The sequence below is a fragment of the Eptesicus fuscus genome, chromosome 10 (genome assembly GCF_027574615.1).
Source record: "Eptesicus fuscus isolate TK198812 chromosome 10, DD_ASM_mEF_20220401, whole genome shotgun sequence".
NCBI classification, from domain to species: Eukaryota; Metazoa; Chordata; class Mammalia; order Chiroptera; family Vespertilionidae; genus Eptesicus; species Eptesicus fuscus.
Genome location: NC_072482.1, coordinates 3,658,836 through 3,680,848, shown reverse-complemented (window position 1 = coordinate 3,680,848; position 22,013 = coordinate 3,658,836). Strand labels below are relative to the sequence as shown.

The window sequence follows — 22,013 nt, the reverse complement described above, 5'->3', positions numbered from 1 at the left end:
GTGTTCCAGTAATTGATAAAAACAAGTGTATAGAAAATCAACAAAGATATAAAGACTTGATCACACTGTCAACAAATTTGACCTAATTGACATTATAGAACATTCCACCCAACAACAGAAGACCAACATTCCTTTTTTAAAAATTTATTAATTTTAGAGAGGAAGAGAGAGGGGTGGGGGGAGAGAGAGAGAGAGAGAGAGAGAGAGAGAGAGAGAGAGAGAGAGGAATGTGTTGTTCCACTTATTCATGCATTCATTAATTGCTTCTTGTATGTGCCCTGACCAAGGATCGAACCTGCAACATTTGTGCATTGGGATGACACTCTAACCAACTGGGCTACCCGGCCAGAGAAGACCAACATTCTTTTCAAGGATATATGGAACATTCATCAGACCAGACCGTGTGGCTCTGTGGTCGAGTGTCGACCTATGAACCAGAAGGTCACAGTTCGATTCCCAGTTGGGGAACATGCCCTGGTTGTGGGCTCATTTCCAGTAGGGGGCGTGCAGGAGGCAGCCGATTAATGATTCTCTCATCATTGATGTTTATCGCTTCCTTTCCGTTCCTCTCTGAAATCAATAAAAAAAATATATATATATATATTTTTTATTTTTAAATATATTTTATTGATTTTTAATAGAGAGGAAAGGAGAGAGACAGAGACCTAGAAACATCGATCAGAGAGAAACATCGATCAGCTGCCTCCCGCACGCCCCCCACTGGGGACGTGCCCGCAACCAAGGTACATGCCCTTGACCGGAATCGAACCCGGGACCCCTCAGTCCGCAGGCCGACGCTCTATCCACTGAGCCACACCGGTCAGGGCAATAAAAATATATTTTTAAAAAAGATAGATCAGGTGGCAGAGCTGGAATAAATGGAACTAGGAAAAAAAAAAAAAAGATAGATCATATTCTGGGCCATAAAACAAGCCTCAACAAATTTAAAATAATTGAAATCATCAAAAGTATGTTCTCTAGCCACAACTAAATATAATTAGAAAACAATAACAGAACGAGATCTGAAATATCTCCCAAATATTTGCAAATTAAACAACACACTTCTAAATAACACAGGGTCGAAGAGGAAGTCACAAGGGAAATTAGAAAATACTTTTAATTGAATAAAAATAAAATCACCACATATCAAAATTTGTGGGACGCAGCCCCGGCCGCTGTGGCTTGGTTGGCTGGGCATTGTTCTGTGCACCGAAAGGTTGCTGGTTCTATTCTTGGTCGAGGCACATGTCTGGGTTACGACTGTATCCCTGGCAGGGGCCATGCAGGAGGCAGTCGATAGATGTTTCTCTCTCATCCATGTTTTTCTCGCTCCCTTCCTCTCTCTCTAAAAATCAATTTTAAAAATATTTGAAGTCCAGCCGGTGTGGCTCAGTGGTTGAGTGTTGATCCCTGCAAAGTTGCTGTTTCTCTCTCACCCATGTTTCTAACTCTCCCCTTCTCTCTCTCTAAAATCAATAAAAACATATTTTTAAAAAATCTTTTTTTTTTAAATTGTGGAACACAGACAAAGCTGTGCTTAAATGAAAATTTAAACATTTAATTAGTGTTAACATAAAAACATTCAAACCTGTAAAGAATTTTTGTGAGTTTATTTGAACCAAACTGTCGACAATTGCCGGGAAGCAGAATCTCAAAGGATTTGGGATAGTGCTCCAGAGAATGGCGGGTTTTCCTCTATTTTTATATCTTGCAATCAAAGGAGGAGACGTAGGTGGGTTATCTGAAATCCATTGGTGACAGACTAGAGAGGAGGGAGAAAGCAAAGGGGGGGGACATAAACCTCTGAGATTAGATACGGAGTAAAATGATAGATACATACCTCTTTTATATAGGTGAGTACAGGTTAGTTAACAGTCAACAATTAACGTGATAACAACAACAATGAAGGAATCTGTGGTATCTGTCCTGGCACCCAGGGCATTTGGCTGTGCCCTGAGGGGTCCGGAAAAAAGGGAAGTTACCCTGACATTTCAATTATAGACAATAAGCTCAGTTAAGGTAAAGATTGACCTTGTCAGGGAAGATACTGGCCTAGGACAGGACTACCCACCATAACTGCTTTTAGTTCAAGTTTAATTTTTTTTTAAAATATATTTTATTGATTTTTTACAGAGAGGAAGGGAGAGGGATAGAGAGCTAGAAACATCGATGATAGAGAAACATCGACCAGCTGCCTCCTGCACACCCCCCACCGGGGATGTGCCCGCAACCAAGTTACATGCCCTTGACCGGAATCGAACCTGGGACCTTTCAGTCCGCAGGCCGACGCTCTATCCACTGAGCCAAACCAGTTTCGGCAAGTTTAATTTTTGACCATCCTTTACTTCTGGTCTTTGAGTTTGCAAGACTGCCATGCAGGCCTTCCCTGAGCTTGACAGGTTAGCATGTGTCCTGTCCATCCACACTAGAAAACATGAAAAAACTTAAATCAGTAATCTCATCTTCAACCTTAACAAATCAGAAAAAAAGAACAAATTACATCCAAAGCAAACAAAGAAGGAAATAAGAAAGATTAGAGCAGAAAACTATGAAGTTCAGAACAAAAACAGTAGAGAAAAACCAGTGAAACCAAGAGCAGGTTCTTTAAAAAGATCATTAAAATAAACTTCTAGACAGACACAATGAGAAAAATTCTGCCTTGGCGCTTCCACTAGCTGCTCCTTCTGCCCGAAATGCTTGGATTGGTTCATTTTCCTGCCTCTGGACTGTTGGAGAGTGGGAATTTTTGAGCATTTCAGAGAGGCCGTGGACAATGCCCCAGATAGAGTTGTCAGTGCTGACACCAGGCCAGGCCTTGAGATATGGTCTCATGGCCCCTTCCCAGCACGTAGCCTTCTTTCATAGAACACTGTCAGCTTTCTGAAGAACAGGATGACCCTGTGAATAACATGGTCGTCATTGGCATGATCCTGACGTTGCTTGAGAAAAACTGTTTTGTCTTGGGTTACTTGTTCTGCAAAAACCGGATGTGGTTAATGTGCTTAAAAGCGGTCCTACACAAAGGGTCGCTGCTGCTCTCTGGTCTCCCTGCGTGGAGAATGGCAGAGCAGTCGCCGGGTCATCCGGCCACCCGGCTAATAAAGGCTCCCTAAATTTTAATTTGGTCTGGGCTCCAGTGGTCATTCACTCGCATCCGCTCCACAACAGGACCCCTTTCCAGGCCATTCCACCAATTAGCTCAATGTCTTCCTACTCTTTGTATCTTTCTCTCTCCCACTGTTCCATATCACTTACTGCAATCTGTCATTTTTTATGTCTGAAGCAATACATTGACTCTATGGACCTGTAGATTGTAATCGGCTAACAGCTTTCTCCTTCCCCCCTTCCCCTGAATCGGCCTATGGGCTAGTTCTTTGCTTGTCTCTCATGCCGGAAGGCAGGTCTCAGAGTGTTATCAGCAATCTCTGGTATAAAGAGTCCTCCAGAAAAGAATGAGAGTATTTACTTTAGCCCTGGCCAGCGTTGCTATTGGTTAGAGTGTCAGCCTGCGCACTGAGGGTCAAGGGTTCGATTCTTGGTCAAGGGCACATACTCCGGTTGCAGGTTCCATCCCAGCCCAGTCAGGGCGCATGCAGGAGGCAACTAATCAACACATCTCTCATCCATGTTTCTCTCTCCCTTTCTCTCCTTCCCTCCCTCCCTCCCTCCTTCCCTTTTTCCTCCTTATCTCTCTAAAAATCAATGGAAAAAATATGCTCGGGTGAGGATTAACAGTAACAACAAAATTTAGTTTAAGAAAGAAAAGAAGTCCTCCAGTCCTGGCCAGGTGGCTCAGCTGGTTGCAGTGTGGTCCCGTGCACCAAAAGGATTCCCAGTCTGGGCACATACATAGATTTCATGTTCAACCCCTGGGCTGGGCGAGCAGGGGCAGCCAATCTCTGATTCTCTTGCATCATTGATGTTTCTATCGCTCTCTCCCCCACTGATTCCCTCTCTGAAATCAATACAAGCACATATATATTTAAAAGTCCTCCAAACTAATTATAAATTCAGTTTTCTCTCTCAGCCAGCTACGACTGGCTTGACACAGACAGCTGGAAAGCAGGGCAGTCTGCCTGGCTTCACAGAGCATTTCTTTCCAGCCCGCTCAGTGCCCCTGCCCTTCCCCTCGGAACCGGATGCAGGGAAGTAAGAGGAGGGTACACTCAACCAGCACAGACCAGAGGTGGTTCTGGGGCCTCTGGCTGTGGCTGCTGTTCAGATTGGCTTTTGCTCTTGTGGAATGTTTGTGGGTCTGTATAGCCCCCAATTGCTGGCTCTCTCTCACCTGCACTCTGTATCCCAAACCTTGCATTTGTCTGCCGGTGGAATTGGCTCCAATTCTCCACCACTTCCTGTAATAACGGCTCCTTGCAATGTGCCCCGGCAGCTACTCCATCCAAAGGTGGAGTTTGTTCCTAAACTCTTGAATCTGGGTTGGCCTGGTGACTTGCCAACAAGGAGGAAGCAGCGTGTGCCCCAACCTCAGGACACCTTGCACACGCCGCTCTCAGTCCTAGAGTCCTCCAGCAAACAAGCCCGTGGCTCTCACCTTGGATCTATGGTGAGCCCCCAGTAGACCTCAGTGCTGGCTGACGTCGTGCTATTCTTCCGCAGTCCAGAGGTCTTCAGCCTGGAGTGTGCAGACCCCGGTTACACAGACCTTATAAGGGTATGAAGACATGGCCAGTTATGAAGGTACCCATTTTCACATCTATTTCTGTATGTCCTTTTCCTAAAACTGATATGCCCGAGAACTGTTTGTAGATTCTTATTTCTCTCTTCCCCTTACATTACTGAACTCAAGGGATTCACCACTGGAGTGCTCTATTAAAAAGTGAGAGGCCCCTTGGCCAGCCGGCTGGTTCAGTGATTGAGCCTTGACCTATGAAGCAGGAGGTCATGGTTCAATTCCCAGTCAGGGCATATGCCTGGGGTTTGGGCTCAATCCCCAGTTTGGGGGCATGCAGAAGGCCGCCAATTGATGACTGTCATCATTGATGTTTCTATATCTCTCTCCCTTCCTCTCTGAAATACACACACACACACACACACACACACACACACACACATACACATATATATAAATAATTTTATTTTATTTTTTACTAGGGGCCCGGTGCATGAAATTCATGCACGTGGGGGGGGGGGGGGTTCTCCTCAGCCCAGCCTGCCACCTCTCACATACTGGGAGCCCTCAGGGGATGTCCTACTGACGGCTCCCATAGGGAGCGGGCCTAAGCTGCAGTCTGGCCTCCCTTTGTGGGAGACAACTGGGCTGATCAGGGAAAGGCACCAGCCCCATCACCCCGCTGCTGGAGCCACTGCCAGTCACCGAAGCTACCAAGGTGTTTTCAACACGGACTCCAGTCCCTTCACCAAGAAAAAATGACAACTTTCTTTAGGCATTTTCAAGATGTGTCTTTCATAGGATATGACATTTCTTTCTTGCTTGCTTTCTTTTTTTTTTTATCCTCACCTGAGTATATGTTTCCATTGACTTTTAGAGAATGTGAAAGAGAAAGGGAAAGACAGAGAGAAACATCAAAGTGAGAGGAATACTTTGATTGGTTGCCTCCTGCATGAGCCCTGGCCTGGGCCCCAGTCAGGGAGGAGCCTGCAACTTAGGTACATGCCCTTGATCAGAATCTAACCTGGACTCTGCGGTTGGCAAACTAGGCATTATCCACTGAGCCAAACCGTGTAGGACAAATTATGACATTTCTTAGCCCTCCAGCAGCAGACCTTTGTTTTTTTCCCCAGGAGTGTGGTGGAAAGCCCTAGATCACCTTTTTGGATTCTTATACCCAAGTTACTAAGAATATTACCAGTGGCATACTGGGAGCTTAGCCAATGAGCGGTCAGAAAAGGTGTTTCCTCTGTAGTTCACACCTATCTCCTTCAATCTCCAGCTCCGCCCCTGCCAAGGCTGAAAGCCTCTGTTTGAGGCTCGGGCCCTGGGCAGGGACCCCCAGCTGGCCCCAATCTTCCCCTCTAATCTTTGGCTCCAATCGCCCAGTTCAGACCATGGCCGCTCTCCGAGGCTGCAGCTATCTTGGTTGGGTGTATTTGCATATCGCTTCTGATTGGCTGGGGGGGCGTGGCTTGTGAGTGTAGTGGAGTGATGATTTGCATATTACTCTTTTATTAGATAGGATTAAATGAGAGGCCCTGGCCTGGTGGCTCAATTGGTTAGAGTATCATCGAAATACAGCAAGGTTGCAGGTTCAATCCCCGGTCAGGGCACATACAAGAATCAACCAATGAATGCATAATTAGGTGGAACAACAAATTAATCTCTCTCTCTCACCCCCACTTCTTCCCTCTCTAAAATCAATTTTTAAAGAAGATAAAAATAAAAAGAGACGTGGTTGTCAAGACGTAGTTTTATGTATTGCTGGGAGTAAAGGAGACAGGGGATTCATATCCAAAGCTCTGCCTCCCACAAAGGAGACTTGGTCACAGCTTATATACACTATTTGGTCAATTATATGTTGATTTCTTCTTTGCAATTGGCTATACTTATCAGGCTGGGTTCCTGTCAAGGTTATTCTGTTTACAGCCGGTCTGCAAAATACTGTGCTACATTTTAACATTTAGCAGGAAGAGTGTTTAGTAAGAACGTCCAGACCTTGAGATCCTTGTCCTATCTAACACTTTTCTATTGCCCACTTGTCATTCTCCCAAGGTAGGGAAATGTAAAAACATCTGGGATGCCAAACCAAAGAACAATTTAAATTTTTTTTTATTGATTTCAGAGAGGAAGGAAGAGGGAGAGATAGAAACATCAACGATGAGAGAGAATCATTGATCGGCTGCCTCTAATAATTGACTAATGAATCCTTTAGCAAGTCAAGAGGCTTCTAATTCTTTGCTCTAAACAAAATTAAAAGAGAATCTAATTGATTTGTTAGCTTGAATATCATTACAAATCATTTTAATGATGGATCATTATGTGATTTTTTGGCATATAATTCAGAAGGAATTCAAAGAAGTGTGTATCATTGCTGTAATAAAAGGATTTCCATTCCTATTTAAAGATTGTGTGTCTATGACTGAGCTGAAACAGAGCATACCAGCGCAGCCCAGAGCAGACCAGCAAGGAGTAGAGCAGACCACTGAGGAGCAGAGCAGAGCTGTAGCTGGAGAGGGGCCGCCTGACCCCAGGACTGCCTCGCGTCTGTCCTGTTTTCAGAGCTGTGCTGTATCACAATTGAGTTATTTTGCAATGAATAAAGTTTCCTTTTTCAAACTCCCCCACAAATATATATATACTAGAAGCCCATTGCATGAAGTTTCGTGCAATAGACCACCGGCCGATCGGAGCACCTCCCGCCAGCACGATTGGCCACCCCGAGAGGAACTCCAATCGGGAGGCGCTCTGGCAGGTGGCCAGAGGAAAACTGGTGCTGGCAGAAAACTGGTGCTGGCAGCCACACAATTGGCCAACCCGAGTTCCGCCACCTGCACCTTCCACCGGCTCCATCGGTCCTCCCTCAGTGCCGGCCGTTGGGGCCCAATTGGCCACCCCAAGTCCCGCCCCCAGCCTGCTGCCGGCCCAATCGTGTGCGTAGTGGAGTGATGGTTATTTGCATACTTCCCTTTTATTAGGTAGGATATAGATAGATAGATCTCAGAGAGGAAGGGAGAGAGATAGAAACATCAATGACGAGAATCATTGATCGGCTGCCTCCTGCAAACCCCACACCGGTGATCAAGCCCACGACCTGGAAATGTGCCATACTGGGAATTGAACCATGACCTCCTGGTTCATAGGTTGATGTCCAACCACTGAGCCACACCAGCTGGGCGCACCTGTTTCTTTTAAATAAGAGCTATCTCAATTTAATGGCCTTTTTGTTTAATTAATTTAACAAAACTAATAATTATTAGTTTGGGCCCTGATCCAGCTTTTTTAGACTTATAATGTGAATTCCTTTGGCGGTAGGGATGATAATAAGAGTTGACTCTAAGCCCTGGCTGGTTTGGCTCAGTGGATAGAGCGTCGGCCTGCGGACTCAAGGGTCCCGGGTTCGATTCCAGTCAAGGGCATGTACCTTGGTTGCGGGCACATCCCCAGTAGGGGGTGTGCAGGAGGCAGCTGATCGATGTTTCTCTCTCATCGATGTTTCTAACTCTCTATCCCTCTCCCTTCCTCTCTGTAAAAAATCAATAAAATATATTAAAAAAAAATAATAAGAGTTGACTCTAAACAAAATTGGCTCTGGCTGGCTTGGCTCAGTAGTTAGAGCATCGACCTGTGGATCAAAGGGGCTTGGGTTTGATTCCTGGTACTTTGGTTACAGGTTCCCCAGCCCCTCCTTGTAGGGGCACATGTGGAAGGCAGCCAATTGATGTGTCTCTCTCACATTGATGTTTCTCCCCTCTTTTCCCTCCCTTCCATTCTCTCTAGAAATCAAAGGAAAAATATCTTCAAGTGAGGATTTAAAAAAAATTGTTACATCCTTTGTATTATTTGGGGTCAACAAAATTTACCCAAGTAAACAAGGTCCTCCTATTAAGGTCAAAATGAAGTTTAGCTAAGAGACCCTAAAGGCTCCAGGTACGAAGTCTACTACCCCACCACCTGTTCCTTGGCTGCCCACCCACCACACCACTTATCCAGGAGCCCTAGATCTCCACCGGGGCATCAGTTCCCTCATGAACCTCAGGTCAGTGCCTGGGGAACAGAGTCCAGAAAAAGCCTTCCACCCTTGCTCTACGACAACCTCTTGAATAACATTTTCCACCAGCAACTCAGATCGGGACCTCACTCTTCCTTATTATTGCCCCAACTGGTTAAATCCCAATCATACACTCTCGCCCTGCTGACCAATCAGGGTCTTTCTTTCCTCTTCTCCTTTTGTTATTTTTAATTAATTTATTTATTTTTATTTATAAACCTCACCTTGCGCTTCTGCAACTCTTGTTCCCACCAGCCTCAGTAAGAGTCCCACCCTGCCTGGCCGGTGTGGCTCAGTTGGTTGAGCATCCTCCCATGCACCAAGAGGTCACCAGTTTGATTCCGGGTTAGGGCACATACCTCCGTTGGGAGCATGCAGGAGGCAGCTGGTTGATGTTTCTCTCTCTCATAGATGTTTCTCTCTCTCTCTCCCTCTCCCTTGCTCTCGCTCTCTAAAAATCAATAAAAACACATTTTTTTAAAAGAGAGGGAGTCCCACCCAGGTGTGCTCTCCCCCCAGGAGCATGCCTGCTCCTTCCCCTCCCCTTCTTCTTCCCCCACAGACGAGCATCTTCTAAACTCTAAGGGTTCCCAAGGGACTTGCAACCAGGGGAGCAATGGGCAGAGCAGCTCATCCTAGAACGTGTATCCAAGGCCCCCTTTCTCTGACTTCCCAGTGAGCCAGAGCAGCCCCGCCGGCTCTCCTGCTGCTTCTTCTGTTCTTCTACCCTAAGCCCTTCCCTGTTTCACTGTCCCCAGTTCTCTCTCTCTCTCTCTCTCTCTCTCTCTCTCTCTCTGGAATTAAGGTCAAGCCAGGCAGGTGCAGGACCTGGAGCCACCACGCCCCTTAATCCTGGCCTTGCTGAGCAAGGCGTCCATCCCAGCCTCCTGATCCAGCCAGCTGTCAGGCTGTAGGTTGGGATGGCAGAGGAGGAGGGTTATGTGGGCGAAGAGGATGTGTTCCTGGCTTTTGCCCAGGGACCTTCTCCTCCCAGGGGTCCCCTACGTCAGGCCTTGGACAAGGCCTTCTTTATATTTCTGGCCCTCTTTCTGACACTACTGATGCTGGAGGCTCTTTATAAGCTCCTGTGGCCGCTGCCATGGGCAACATTTGGGGAATGGCTTCTGGGAACACCTCAGAAGGAGGAAGAGCTGGAATTGTGACCACCTTTTCTATAAACATCCTCTTACCCTGGCAAGGAGGTGAGAGGGAAGATGGGGGGAGGTGGGACTGTTGGGAACTGTGGAGGGGACACTTGGATAGTTTAGAGCAGCTGTCTAAAATTTCTGCACCTATACTCCAGGAAACAATTTTTTAGAAGTTTGTACTTTTCACATATTTTTAAGTAAGCATCTAAATTTTTTCATCATTAATTGAAATTATTTCAAGGATGTAATTCCTGGCATATTGAAAATACTCACATTTTAGCCCTAGCTATTTTTGCTCAGTGGTTAGAGCATTGGCCCTCAGACTGAGGGTCTCTGGTTCCATTCTGGTCAAGGGCACATACCTGGGTTGCAGGATGGAACATGTGCGGGATGCAACCAATCGATGTGTCTCTCTCACATCGATGTTTCTCTCTTTCTGTCTCCCTCCCTCCCTCCCTCCCTCCCTCCCTCCCTCCCTCCCTCCTTTCCACTCTCACTTAAAAAATCAATGGGGGGAAAATATCCTCCGGTGAGGATTAACAACAAAAAGAAAATATTCACATCTATATTAATAAAAGGGTAATATGCTAATTAGACCAGATATACCTGACGTATTCTGTACGTCCTTCCTGACAAAGCCAGGGTCCAGGCAAAGTCACCCGGGGTCCTGGATGCCTTCGGCCGGCCAGAGGAGGAAAGCCTGGGTCCCGGGTGCGGGGGCTGAGGCAGAGGCAGTTAAGAGTGATCAGGCTGGCAGGTGAACAGTTACGGGCGATCAGGCAGGCAGGCAGAGGCAGTTAGGGGTGATCAGGCAGGCGAGTGGTTAGGAGCCAGTGGTCCTGGATTGCGAGAGGGATGTCCGACTGCCGTTTTAGGCCCGATCCCATAGGGATCCCGAGAGGGTGCAGGCGGGGCTGAGGGATTTCCCCCCCCCACCCTCCCTCCGTGCATGAATTTTGTGCACCGGGCCTCTAGTTTTTAAATAAGACAATTAAATCATCCTTTTGAATGTCCAGAGGAATTGAAATATCAGAATTGAAACATTATTAAAAATACATAAGGCCCTAGCTGGTTTGGCTCAGTGGATAGAGCATTGGGCTGCAGACTGAAGGGTCCCAGGTTTGACTCCCAGTGAGGACACATGTTGTGGGCTTGATCCCCAGTGTGGAGTGTGCAGGAGGCCGCCAATCAATGATTCTCTCTCATCACTGATGTTTCTCTCTCTCTCTCTCCCTCTCCCTTCCTCTCTGAAATCAATAAAACAAAAAAGCATATGACTTAAAAAAAAAAGTATGCTCTTTACAATTGGAAATCATTATTTTTCTTCTTTTTCTCCTTGAACTCCTACTACCATTCCACTTCTCCAGAGACAATTTTATGCTTTTATACTTGAAAGTCTCTGATGAAAAATATTTTTCTTTCTTGTGACCAAAATTCTAGTTAAAAAAAAATTTCTTCAGGGTTACTATTACAACTGTAATGACAGCAGAACTGATCAAATAGAATGAAGATTGTACACAATTTTATCATTGTTAAAATTTTTTTTCATTGTTAAAAATTTTAAAATACATTTTTAATGAGTAGATGCGGTGGTGTGTATGGTGCCTACATATCTGTTTATTTAAGACAAGGTAAGATTATCTCCAAGCGATTTCATGGTTGAGAACGGCACTTTTTTTAAGAGGGAGAAAGTCTATTGTAAAAGGGGAAAGGAAGGAAAAGAGCCTCTACTGCAGGCATTTACTCAGGAAGACTAATTTGGGGAAAGTTGAGGATCTGAAAATTAAATTCCTTCCGTCTCCCAAGTCCTCGAGCTGTTTGGAGAGAGCTCCTTTCCCTCAATTCGAAGCCGGCAGGCTCCGCTGCCTGGAAGGAGGGCGTGTGTTCTCCAATGGCAGGGCGGGCCGAGGTTCGGAGCGGTGGGAACTCTGCTCCCGGAGTGCTGGCGGCGGGCACGCAGCGCCGGGCCGCGCCAGCCTTTCCGGTCGCCCCAGGACTCCCTCACCTTTGGACCCGACCTTGCCCCCGAGTCCCGGCAGCCTCCCTAAAAGTGGGCGCGGTGGATGCGGTGAGGCGGGCATCCAAGTTGGCTTCTCTCTTCGTTCTGTTCTCAGCTCTCCGAGGGAAAGGAGACGAGGCCGGAGACCCGAGGTCCTTTCCGAGGCTCCTTTCGTCCACGGCCTCCGGCGGCAGTTCGCCCAGATCCTCCTCAGAGCGCCGCCCGGGTCGCCAGGCCCAGGCCCCGGAGCTCCTGCGCCACGCGCGGCGGCCGGTCCTCACCGCCCGCGCCTGAGAGACCCCTCCAGAAACGCGCGGAGGAACACCTCCGTCCCACTGACTCGGCTGCTCTTTCGTCCTGTGGTGGAGCTTGGAAAGCAACTCAATAGTAATAACAGCAACGCGCTGTTGTGACGGTTGTGTGCACGTGCGTTGCTTTCAGGATTGGGAGTCGTAGAGGTAGCGGGGGGGGGGGGGGAGCGCAGCCCGTGGACGGGGAGGGTAGGCGCCGTCGATGCACCCGTGGGAGCAGGCACCTGGCAGGGAGGAAAGCAGCCCGGGCGGGCTCGACAACAGCCCCTCGGAGGGAAAAGGCCTATTTCCCTCCTCGGAGACCCCCGCCTCCGGTGCACCTGGCGCAGCCTTGGGGGGCCCAATTCCCTAGCTGCCCCGTCCCGCCGCCCCGCCCCTACTTGGAAAGGTGGCTCCGCCCTTCCGGCACGCGACTCGCTGGCGGTTGGTCCGCCGCAGGAAGTTTCCGATTGGCCGAGTCTCAGAGGCGCTGGTAGAAGAGAGCTCCGCTGGCGGCGCTCTGGAGTCGGGACGAGTCAAAGCCGTACGACAAAATGGCGGCCCCCAGTTGCTGAGGGACGCGCGTCGGCAATAAGCCCGCCCCTAAGGTCAAGCGGAAGGCAAGCCTCACACTGTGCTGGCGACACTGGAGGCGTTCGGGGGTCGGCTACCGTCACTTCCGGCCACTGGGTTCCGTACGACAATATGGCCGCGCTCGGGTGCCAGTAGGGGGAAACTGCGACTTCCGGTCCAGAATAGGGCCTGCGGTGGGAGGGGGAAGGAACCATGCGAGCTTCTGATATCCGCGCTGAGGGTCGCCCTGAGAGGCCGTTTCTGAGGTGCGGGCCGGCCGGTGCGGGGTCGAAGGCGGGAGCGGTACTGTCGAGGGAGAGGTACTGGGGAGTCCCGGGCGCTAAGTCTGTGGGGCAAGCGGTGGTACTCTCCCTCCTATCCCTGAAGGGGAGTAGGGCGGGCGGGGGCTGAACTGGGGGAGGGGGCTTGGCGGGAAGCTCATCTGGGGGAAGGAGCCAGACCTAGGGTTGGGATCCGAGAGGAATCGGGACAACCCAGTGAGGGGCTCACAGTCGGTTACCCGTCGCAGAGAGAATGGGGAAGATTAGGGTGGGGTGAGAGGGAGGGGACTTGAGGTGAGATACGACCAACCTGACTCCCGGGTTTGAGACCCATCAGGGGTGGAATATGGAGATAATTCAGAAAGGGGAATGTGTTGTTGGGAGGGAATCTTCTTTGATTCAGAGAGTCTGAGTTGGGGTGATCTTTCAGGATGGGGTGAAGGTGTGAATTTGACATGCTTGAGAGCAGAGGCGGGGAAACACGTGAGGCGGTGCTGACAGGGGGGCAGCTTTCGTATCTGTGCCAGAGGACGTCGGTGAAACCGGGAGCGCAGTGCAGGAAGTGGCCCAGGGGTTGCGAGGAAAAATCAACTTGGCAACTAAGAGAAATACTGGGGAAACGCAACTGAAAGACCGGATGTGATATGAGGGGCGGAGCTGGGGGTGAGGACTTGAGGTTTCAGATGCATTGGGGCTCCCTACCACAGGGCCCCAAAACATAGTGCTAATCATTGCTGAGGAGAGGCAGTGAGGACATGTTGGGCGTTACTGAAACCCAAGAAGATGGGGAAATGTGTGAGATGAAGGGATGGGGCTCTGCTGGGGGAGGCTCTTTCTAAGGCCCCGTCCCCTTCCAGCAGGAATTACAAAATTCCCCACACTTCCTCCCTCCTGAGGATTTGATCCTCCATGGCCACCGATAACAGCATCATCGTGCTGGATGATGATGATGAAGACGAAGCAGCTGTGCAGCCAGGGCCCTCCCACCCACCCCCCAATCCGGCCTCACCCCCCCCAGAAGCCCCTGCCTCCTCTTTGCCCCATGGGGCTGGAGGGAACAGTAGTTCTGGCGGCAAGAAATGCTACAAGTTGGAGAATGAGAAGCTTTTTGAAGAGGTGAGCTTTGGGGGAGAAGACTCGTATCCTGGGGAGAGGGGTGGCCGCCTGGCTCTCCTGTCCTTTCTTCCCCACTAACCCTACCTGCCGTCTTTCTCTCAACCCCTCCCTTGTCCCTGTCCCCTCCCTTCTTCCCCTGAACCCTCCAGTTCCTTGAACTGTGTAAGGCGCAGACAGTGGACCATCCTGATGTGGTCCCGTTCCTCTGTAAACGGCAGCAGCGTGCCCACTCTCTGTTTCTGGCCTCAGCGGAGTTCTGCAACATCCTCTCTCGGGTCCTGTCTCGGGCCCGGAGCCGACCGGCTAAGCTCTATGTGTACATTAATGAGCTCTGCACTGTTCTCAAGGCTCACTCGGCCAAGAAAAAACTGAACATAGCCCCTGCTGCCACCACCTCTAGTGAGCCCTCTGGGAGTAACCCTCCTGCAGACGCCTCCTCAGACCCCACAAATGCCGAGACCACCGGCTCTGAGGCCCCAAGGACCCGTGGTTCCCGGCGGCAGATCCAGCGCTTGGAGCAACTGTTAGCACTCTATGTGGCAGAGATTCGACGGCTGCAGGAAAAGGAGTTGGATCTCAAAGAATTGGATGATCCAGATTCCACATACATGCAGGAGGCAAGGTTGAAGCGGAAGCTGATCCGTCTCTTTGGGCGGCTGTGTGAGCTGAAAGACTGCTCTTCACTGACAGGCCGAGTCATAGAGCAGCGCATTCCCTACCGTGGCACCCGCTACCCGGAGGTTAACAGGCGCATCGAGCGGCTCATCAACAAGCCAGGGCCTGATACCTTCCCTGACTATGGAGATGTGCTGCGGGCCGTGGAGAAGGCAGCTGCTCGGCACAGCCTTGGCCTCCCCCGACAGCAGGTCCAGCTCATGGCTCAAGATGCCTTTCGAGATGTGGGCGTCAGATTACAGGAGCGACGCCACCTTGATCTCATCTACAACTTTGGCTGTCACCTCACCGATGATTATAGGCCAGGTAGGGATTAGTGAGATGCCCATCAATTACCCTTAGATATCAGATGTGTGGTAGAGGGGGCATCTCTCTAGTCCCTTCTATTGGGTTTGGGCTGAATGCTCTGACTTTTTATCTTCCCACACAGGCATTGACCCTGCTCTGTCAGACCCTGCCCTGGCCCGGCGCCTTAGGGAGAACCGGAGCTTGGCTATGAGCCGACTGGATGAAGTCATCTCCAAATATGCGATGATGCAAGACAAGAGTGAGGAGGGCGAAAGACAGAAGAGAAAAGCCCGGCTCCCCCAAACCACCTCTTCCCATTCTCCAGATCCCCCCAAAGCCTCCTTGGATTCTGGTGAGGTGTGGAAGGGGTACACCCTTTAGAGAAACCTTGTTCTTCCCCTGCACTGGCCAGCAGGAGTCTAGGGTGACTGATGGGGGAGTTTGCAGAAGGAACACAGACCCAGACCCTCTGGGGCAAGGGATTTCTTTGTTGTTGTTAGTTCTCATCTGAGGATTTTTTTAAAGATATTTTTATTGATTTCAGAGAGGAAGGGAGAGGGAGAGAGAGATAAAAACATCAATGATGAGAGAGAAACATTGATCAGCTGCCTCCTGCACGCCCCCTACTGGGGATCAAGCCCCCAACCCGGGCATGTGCCCTGACTGGGAGTCAAACCCTGATCTCCTGGTTCATAGGTTGATGTTCAGTTACTGAGCCACACTGGCTGGGCTGAGGATATTTTCTTTTTTTTAATATATTTTATTGATTTTTTTACAGAGAGGAAGGGAGAGGGATAGAGAGTTAGAAACATTGATGAGAGAGAAACATCGATCAGCTGCCTCCTGCACACCTCCCACTGGGGATGTGCCTGCAACCAAAGTACATGCCCTTGACTGGAATCGAATCTGGGACCATTCAGTCTGAAGGCCAATGCTCTATCCACTGAGCAAACCAGTTAGGGCTATTTTTAAAAAATATATATATTTTATTGATTTTAGAGAGGAAGGGAGAGGGAGAGAGAGATAGAAACATCAATGATGAGAGAGAATCATTGATCGGTTGCCTCCTGCACGCCCCCCTCTGGGGATTGAGCCCGCAACCCAGGCATGTGCCCCTGGCTGGAATTGAACCTGGGATCCTTCAGTCCGAAGGCCAACGCTCTATCCATTGAGCCAAACCAGCTAGGGCGAGGATATTTTTTCCATTGCTCTTCAGAGAGTAGAGGAGAGGGAGGGAGGGGGAGAGAGAGAAAGTGATGTGAGAGACATATCCACTGGTTGCCTACCTCACGCCCCTGCTGGGAGAACGGAAGGGGGAAGGGGAGAGTAGGTATGTGCCCTTGGTGCCCTTAACCAGGAATCGAACCTGTGACCCTTTAATGAGTCGGCTGGACATTCTAACCACTGAGACACACTGGTCAGGGAAGGGATTTCTTAGAGAAACTCCTTTGTCCCCCAGGGCCCTAGTGGAATGGCATCCCAGGAACACCCTACCTCTTCTAAGGCTGAGACAGATGATGAAGAAGATGAGGAAAGTGAGGAAGAGGAGGAGGAAGAGGAAGAGGAGGCGGAAGAAGAAGAGGAGGAGGAAGAAGAAGAGGAGACTACAGATTCTGAAGAAGAGGGGGATCTGGAACCAATAATGGAAGGTCAGGAGGAGGAGGAAGAAGCAGGTATGTCAAGGAAAGTCTTTTCACGTGTCAATTCCTTGTGTTGGGCATGAACCACCTGTTTGAGACCCTTCTTGGCAGTGTTCTTTCCCTAGTTCTCATGCTACCCCTCCCCTCTTTTCTTTTTTCCAGATAAGGATGGAGACCAGAGCCCCATGGGCCCACCACAGATCTCCACTGAAAAGGACCTGGAACCTAGCAAAGGGATCAGCAGGTCTTCCGGGGAGCAGCAAAACAGAGGACTCACAGTGTTACCACCTTCGCTGCCAGAAGAGCCCCTGGCACTCTCCAGTGCAGATGCAGGAAGCAGTGAAGACTATCAGGAGGAGTTGCCCCAGGAGAAAGAGAGCCCTGTGTCTCAGGTCTTTGAGCTCGAGATTGAAGCCTTGACTGTGGATACCACCCCTTCCCCTGAGGAGGGGGACATTTCCTCTTCCAGGAAGCAATCAGAGGACCCCCTCACCACTGTTGTGGAGAATGGAGCAGCCATGGTCACCTCCACTTCCTTCAATGGAGGTGTCTCTCCTCATGCCTGGGGAGATTCTAGTCCCCCCTGCAAGAAACTTCGGAAGGAGAGGCAAACAGGAGCAGGGCCTTTAGGAAACAGGTAACAACCAGGAGGAAGAAGAGGGGATCGAAGGAGGGATTGCAGGGGACTTTCTAAGAGGAGTATTGAGGAACTGAGTCTGCTGGGGAAGACTGACACTCTCCCTCCAGTCCCAGACTGCCTACACTTATGTTTCTGTCCCTAGCTATGTGGAAGGGCAAAGGGAAGTACATGAGAAGACTGGGAAGAAGATATGTACCCTGCCCCGCCCACCTTCCCCTTTGGCTTCCATGGCACCAGTTGCTGATTCCTCAACAAGAGTGGACTCTCCCAGCCATGGCCTGGTGACCAGCTCCCTCTGTAGCCCATCTCCAGCCCAGTTGTCCCTAACCCCCCAGTTACAACCCTCCCAGCCTAGCACTTACAAGGTAAGAGGGCTAGGCTGTTTTTCCTGACTTCATTCTCTTTCAGTGTCTGTTCACTTTCAGGTGCACCATCTGAATATTGCACTCACCACATCCTCTGTCTTCCTTTTTCCTAACCCAGTTTTTAATCTTTAATAAGTCCTTCCCTATGTTTCTCCTCCCCCTATATTCCAGACCTCTCTGACTCTTGTGTCTCACTCAATTGCAGATGAGTGTGGCCACACAGTGCGACCCAGAGGAGATCATCGTGCTCTCAGACTCTGATTAACTGCTTCCCCACCGCTCCCTGACTCCAGAATGTTTGAGGATAGGATTTGGAAGCCGTTGACTGAGGAAGGGATAGACTGAGCTAATCCCCTTTTGGTGGTGTTTCTTTAAAAAAAAAACCAAAACCAAAAAAAAAAAAAATTCTTGTTTTACAATAAACAATAAAGTTCTTTTCTTACTGCATCCTTGTCTTTGTCCTTCTGCTCTCACCAATTGGCACCAGCTCTTATCTAGCTCAGAGTTTGCCGGCCCTGGCCCCGGCCCCAGCCCCGGGGTAGCCTTGGATCTGTCCTTGCTAGCCTACCGTTAGCCCCGCTCTGCTGGAGTTTCACCTGGAAAAATGTGCTTGAGCTCTTTACTTTCCCACTTCGAGCGGTAGGAGTAAAAAGGCCAATCAGGGGCCCACTCAAGGTTACATGGCCAATCCAGGCCCGGAGGAAGGGGGCGGGGCTTCAGGGATAATAGGGCGTTTAGATCCCGAAAACCCGCTAATGGCCACAGCTCCAAGGGAAGAGGCAGGCTTACAGAATTAAAGGAGAATGAGTGCTTCGGCCAAACAAAGTCCTGAGTCCTCAGCGGCTGAAGTGACCTGGTACCTTTAAGACGTAATGAAGTAACTGTGTTTAAAGGAGAAGTGACTGAGTCGGCCAAATATTGCCCAGCGACAAGGGCTGGGTGCCCGCCTGTGCCTTTAAAGCCGGACGGGCAGGAGGCGGAGCAGAGGCGGAGGGCGGAGGGAGTCGGCGCAAGATGGCGGCGGGAGGGGCCCAAGCTGTGGCTCTGGCGGCCGAGTGAGGGGCGGGGGGGCCCCGGGGCGCGCGGCCCGGTAAGCGGAGACGCGCGGGGTTTAGGGGCGCCTTCCGGGTGGGAGAGGAGATCAAAGTAACTCTTGGGGCGGAGCAGAGGGGGGCGGGGCCCGGCGTGGGCGGGGGGTAGGCAATGGGCGGGGCCGAAAAGGCCACAGGGGTGGGCCTTGAAGGGGGCGGGACCGAATGTGCTTGGGGGCGGGTCTTGACGTGGGGGGGGGCAAAGGGGCGTGACCCTCGGAAGAGCCTGGAGCATTGCCTAAGGGAACTGCAGAGAGAGTGGTTTTCAGTAACGGAGCAGACCTGCCCCCTCCCAAGAAAAGGGTGCAAAACATCAAAAAGGTAAATTTTGGAAACAGGCTCTCTGGCAAATGGGAAATTCCAAGGGGAGGTACCCCATTCCCATGGAGTACCTATTTCTCTAACCTCCAAGGAAAGCACTGAATTGGAGTCAGGACAACTGAGTTTGCTGGCGCTGCCACTTGATGGCTGAGGCCCTGAATAATCTCTTGGTATTTCTTAGCCGCAGTTTCCTCACCTATCAAGTGGGGTTGAGAGGAATACCTTACTTCACAGTGTTGTGTGGGGAGTTACTCAAATAATGAGTGTGAACATATTTCTAAAGTGTAAAGGGCTGTTTCATTGTGTTATCATTCTTTTTTTCTTTCCAGAGACCCCCCCGGCCGCCCTCCTCCTTCCCTTGTTCCTGTGGCTGGGGGGGTACCACCTCCCTCCACCCTCCACACCATGGAGCCATCTCCTTTGTCTCCAAGTGGGGCAGCACTCCCTCTGCCTCTGTCGCTGGCCCCGCCCCCACTGCCCCTGCCTGCAGCTGCAGTGGTACACGTGTCCTTCCCGGAGGTAACCAGTGCCCTCCTGGAGTCCCTCAATCAGCAGAGACTACAGGGCCAGCTCTGTGATGTGTCCATCAGAGTGCAGGGCCGCGAGTTCAGAGCTCATCGTGCTGTCCTGGCTGCCTCCTCCCCTTACTTCCACGACCAGGTCCTCCTCAAGGGCATGACCTCCATCTCACTGCCGAGCGTCATGGACCCAGGCGCCTTCGAGACTGTCCTGGCTTCAGCTTACACTGGTCGCCTCAGCATGGCCGCTGCTGACATTGTCAACTTCCTCACAGTGGGTTCTGTGCTCCAAATGTGGCACATTGTGGATAAATGCACTGAACTCCTTCGCGAAGGCCGGGCCTCTGCCACCACCACCATCACCACTGCTGCAGCCACCTCAGTCACTGTCCCTGGTGCTGGGGTCCCATCAGGGAGTGGGGCCACTGTGGCCTCTGCCACCATGGGCTCTGTGCGCTCCCACACCTCCAGTCGGGCCAGTGAGAACCAATCCCCCAGCAGCAGCAACTACTTCAGCCCCAGAGAGTCAACTGATTTCTCATCTTCCTCCCAAGAGGTGTTTGCAGCTTCGGCAGCGGGCAGCGGGGAGCGCCGAGGCGGTGGCCCTGTATTCCCGGTCCCTGTGGTTGGCAGTGGGAGCGCTACCTCTGGGAAGCTGCTGCTGGAGGCAGATGAGCTGTGCGATGATGGTGGGGACGGAAGGGGTTCGATGGTTCCTGGGGCGGGGCTCCGACGGCCTACCTATGTGCCCCCCAGCATCATGCCACAGAAGCATTGGATATATGTAAAGCGGGGTGGAAACTGCCCAGCATCAGCGCCCCTGGTTTCCCAAGACCAAGATCTGGAAGAGGAGGAGGAGGAGGAAGACCTGGTTTTGACCTGTGAGGATGATGAAGAGGAGGAGCCAGGGGGAGGGTCCGGGGTTTCAGCTGGGGGAGGCCCCGAGGCCACCCTTAGCATAAGTGATGTTCGGACTCTGACTGAGCCTCCAGGCCAGGGGGAGGAGCAGGTCAATTTCTGTGAGTCCTCCAATGACTTCGGCCCCTATGAGGGTGGGGGTCCTGGGGCAGAGCTTGACGATTCAGGGAGGCCCGCCCCTTCCTCCTATGGCCCCTCCCTCCCATCACGGCCTCTGCTTCCTGTAGACGTGCAGGGCAACCAGATCCTAGTCTTCCCATCGCCTTCCTCCTCCTCACAGGCTCCAGCCCATCCGCCAGGGAACCAAGCTGAACACGGGGCTGTGACTCTGAGGGCCACATCCGCAGGGAGCCTGGGTGTCCCGGGTGGCGCTGGTGGGACCCCTGGAGGGACAGCCAGTGGGGACGGGAATAAGATCTTTCTGTGCCACTGCGGAAAGGCCTTCTCCCACAAGAGCATGCGAGATCGTCACGTGAACATGCACCTCAACCTGCGGCCCTTTGACTGCCCCGTGTGCAACAAAAAGTTCAAGATGAAGCATCACCTGACCGAGCACATGAAGACACACACAGGCCTCAAGCCCTATGAGTGCAGCGTCTGCGCCAAGAAGTTCATGTGGCGGGACAGCTTCATGCGCCACCGAGGCCATTGTGAGCGCCGGCACCGCCTGGGTGGGGGTGGGGCTGCACCGGGACCCACAGGGCCAGCCTTGCCACCCAAGAGAGAGTCCCCTGGGGTGGGCGCAGGCAACATCGACGAGGGGAGTGGGGCCACGCCCCCGTTGGGCCGTGGGGCCTGGTCCCCGCCAGGAGTTCACAAAGCCGAGATGGGCTTCAGTGGCGGTGGGGGAGCAAACTAAAGGAGGGCTATGGGGGTAGCTTTCAGGTCAGAGGACACGGAGCAGAAGGGCGCTGTGGCCCCAGGTGCTCTCCCACTGCTGTCACTGTCTTCCTTATCTTCCGGACTTGTATATATTCTGCAGGGGAACCACGTGGCGCCATCACCACCCCATTCCACTCCTCAGCCCCTCCCCCTCAAAGTATCCGGAAATTAAGCCCTTCTTTTCCCTCAGGGTGCACTGAAGCCCGGCTCCAGAATAGGGCGCACAGGGTGGGGGGAGGGAGAGGGCGCCTGTTGAGCATCCTGGAGTCCCAGGGTCAAGGGTCAGGTGGTGGTAGTCTTTATCTTAAGTCTGTGTTGTGGGGACCAGGCCTTGGAGCCCCATCCTTGTCCTAGACCCCTCCCCCAAGGATGTGCTCCTTAAATCTACCCTAATCCCTCCCTTTCCTTGGGGCCCCTCACTCTCTTTGGGGAAAGAGTGGAGACGGAGGAAGTCGTACGAATACAAGGTTTTTATTTTAAATCTTATTTTTTTTAAACGGTGATTAAAATATTTATTGGTCGGTTCACTTGGCTTCCCACGACCCCTATGTGTTTGCTGGGGACCTGGCACCGGTAGGGGAAGG

At 51.1% G+C, this 22,013-nt stretch overlaps 3 protein-coding genes across 9 annotated transcripts; all 3 read left to right on the top strand.

Annotated features, from left to right (window-relative positions):
* Positions 1-9,604: 9,604 nt before the first annotated feature.
* SMIM40 (small integral membrane protein 40) lies at positions 9,605-9,847 on the top strand. The gene has a single exon (XM_054722594.1). It carries the CDS (start codon positions 9,605-9,607, stop codon positions 9,845-9,847), a length of 243 nt encoding a protein of 80 aa, XP_054578569.1.
* A 3,016-nt stretch (positions 9,848-12,863) lies between these two features.
* DAXX (death domain associated protein) lies at positions 12,864-18,144 on the top strand. 6 transcript variants are annotated; one of them, XM_028137031.2, is made up of 8 exons: positions 12,864-12,960; positions 13,836-14,091; positions 14,241-15,072; positions 15,197-15,411; positions 16,514-16,727; positions 16,857-17,331; positions 17,477-17,699; positions 17,905-18,144. In XM_028137031.2, exons 2-8 carry the CDS (start codon positions 13,885-13,887, stop codon positions 17,962-17,964), a joined length of 2,226 nt encoding a protein of 741 aa, XP_027992832.2. In that variant the 5' UTR covers positions 12,864-12,960; positions 13,836-13,884; the 3' UTR covers positions 17,965-18,144. The 6 variants fall into 6 exon arrangements, with proteins under 6 accessions (XP_027992832.2, XP_054578351.1, XP_054578349.1 ...); XM_054722376.1 differs by having other exon boundaries at positions 12,869-13,014; positions 13,872-14,091; XM_054722374.1 differs by having other exon boundaries at positions 12,869-13,014.
* Positions 18,145-18,716: 572 nt separating this feature from the next.
* ZBTB22 (zinc finger and BTB domain containing 22) lies at positions 18,717-21,954 on the top strand. 2 transcript variants are annotated; one of them, XM_008160063.3, is made up of 2 exons: positions 18,717-18,789; positions 19,441-21,954. In XM_008160063.3, the coding sequence occupies exon 2, from the start codon at positions 19,517-19,519 to the stop codon at positions 21,404-21,406; it is 1,890 nt and encodes a 629-aa protein (XP_008158285.2). In that variant the 5' UTR covers positions 18,717-18,789; positions 19,441-19,516; the 3' UTR covers positions 21,407-21,954. The 2 variants fall into 2 exon arrangements, with proteins under 2 accessions (XP_008158285.2, XP_027992834.2); XM_028137033.2 differs by lacking the exon at positions 18,717-18,789 and adding an exon at positions 19,040-19,111.
* Positions 21,955-22,013: the final 59 nt, after the last annotated feature.

Coding starts and splice junctions, on each gene's coding strand:
- SMIM40 (XM_054722594.1), top strand. CDS start 9,605: ATGGCAGAGGAGGAGGGTTATGTGGGCGAAGAGGATGTGTTCCTGGCT.
- ZBTB22 (XM_008160063.3), top strand. CDS start 19,517: ATGGAGCCATCTCCTTTGTCTCCAAGTGGGGCAGCACTCCCTCTGCCT.
- DAXX (XM_028137031.2), top strand. CDS start 13,885: ATGGCCACCGATAACAGCATCATCGTGCTGGATGATGATGATGAAGAC. Junction 14,092..14,240: donor ATGAGAAGCTTTTTGAAGAG/GTGAGCTTTGGG, acceptor TGAACCCTCCAG/TTCCTTGAACTGTGTAAGGC. Junction 17,332..17,476: donor GCAGGGCCTTTAGGAAACAG/GTAACAACCAGG, acceptor TTCTGTCCCTAG/CTATGTGGAAGGGCAAAGGG.